Here is a 369-nt window from a genome sequence, read left to right as displayed (position 1 = left end):
ATATAAATAAATAATTTTATATACCCATAGCTATATATTATGTTTCTATATATAGATGATAACCCTATACATTAACTAATATTACATCTTGTAATTAATATAACATCCTGCTCTGCCGTCATTACTGCACTGCAGCTCTCAGGGATTAGTAAGTAAAAAAGTAGGTAGGAAGTAAAAAGCACTTTCAGTACAACACTTACCTCCTTTGGGATAATGAGATGGTGAAACACTAAAATCCATCTTATCCTTCAGATCTTCTTCATTCTCTTTTTCCCACTGCAAGCCTACCTTTTCCCAATAAGTCCAAGCCAATTTCCTAGACACGAAAAAAAGGTTTTATGCCATTGTGGGCCCAAAAGAAAAACATTC

At 33.6% G+C, this 369-nt stretch overlaps 1 protein-coding gene across 1 annotated transcript in view; it reads right to left on the bottom strand.

Annotated features, from left to right (window-relative positions):
• Nucleotides 1-200: 200 nt before the first annotated feature.
• The window catches only part of LOC104466367 (HEAT repeat-containing protein 2-like), a gene marked incomplete at its 3' end in the record, with an annotated part of 1,698 nt that continues 1,529 nt past the window's right edge, over nucleotides 201-369 (bottom strand). The window contains exon 3 of the mRNA XM_010079753.1: nucleotides 201-316. Within this exon, the coding sequence (XP_010078055.1) occupies nucleotides 201-316 (116 nt within the window). The remainder of the gene's footprint in view (nucleotides 317-369) is intronic.

This window comes from Pterocles gutturalis, unplaced genomic scaffold (genome assembly GCF_000699245.1).
Source record: "Pterocles gutturalis isolate BGI_N339 unplaced genomic scaffold, ASM69924v1 scaffold22204, whole genome shotgun sequence".
Lineage (NCBI taxonomy): Eukaryota > Metazoa > Chordata > Aves > Pterocliformes > Pteroclidae > Pterocles > Pterocles gutturalis.
The sequence above is the reverse complement of the archived record's forward strand: the minus strand, read 5'-3'. Positions and strand labels throughout refer to the sequence as shown.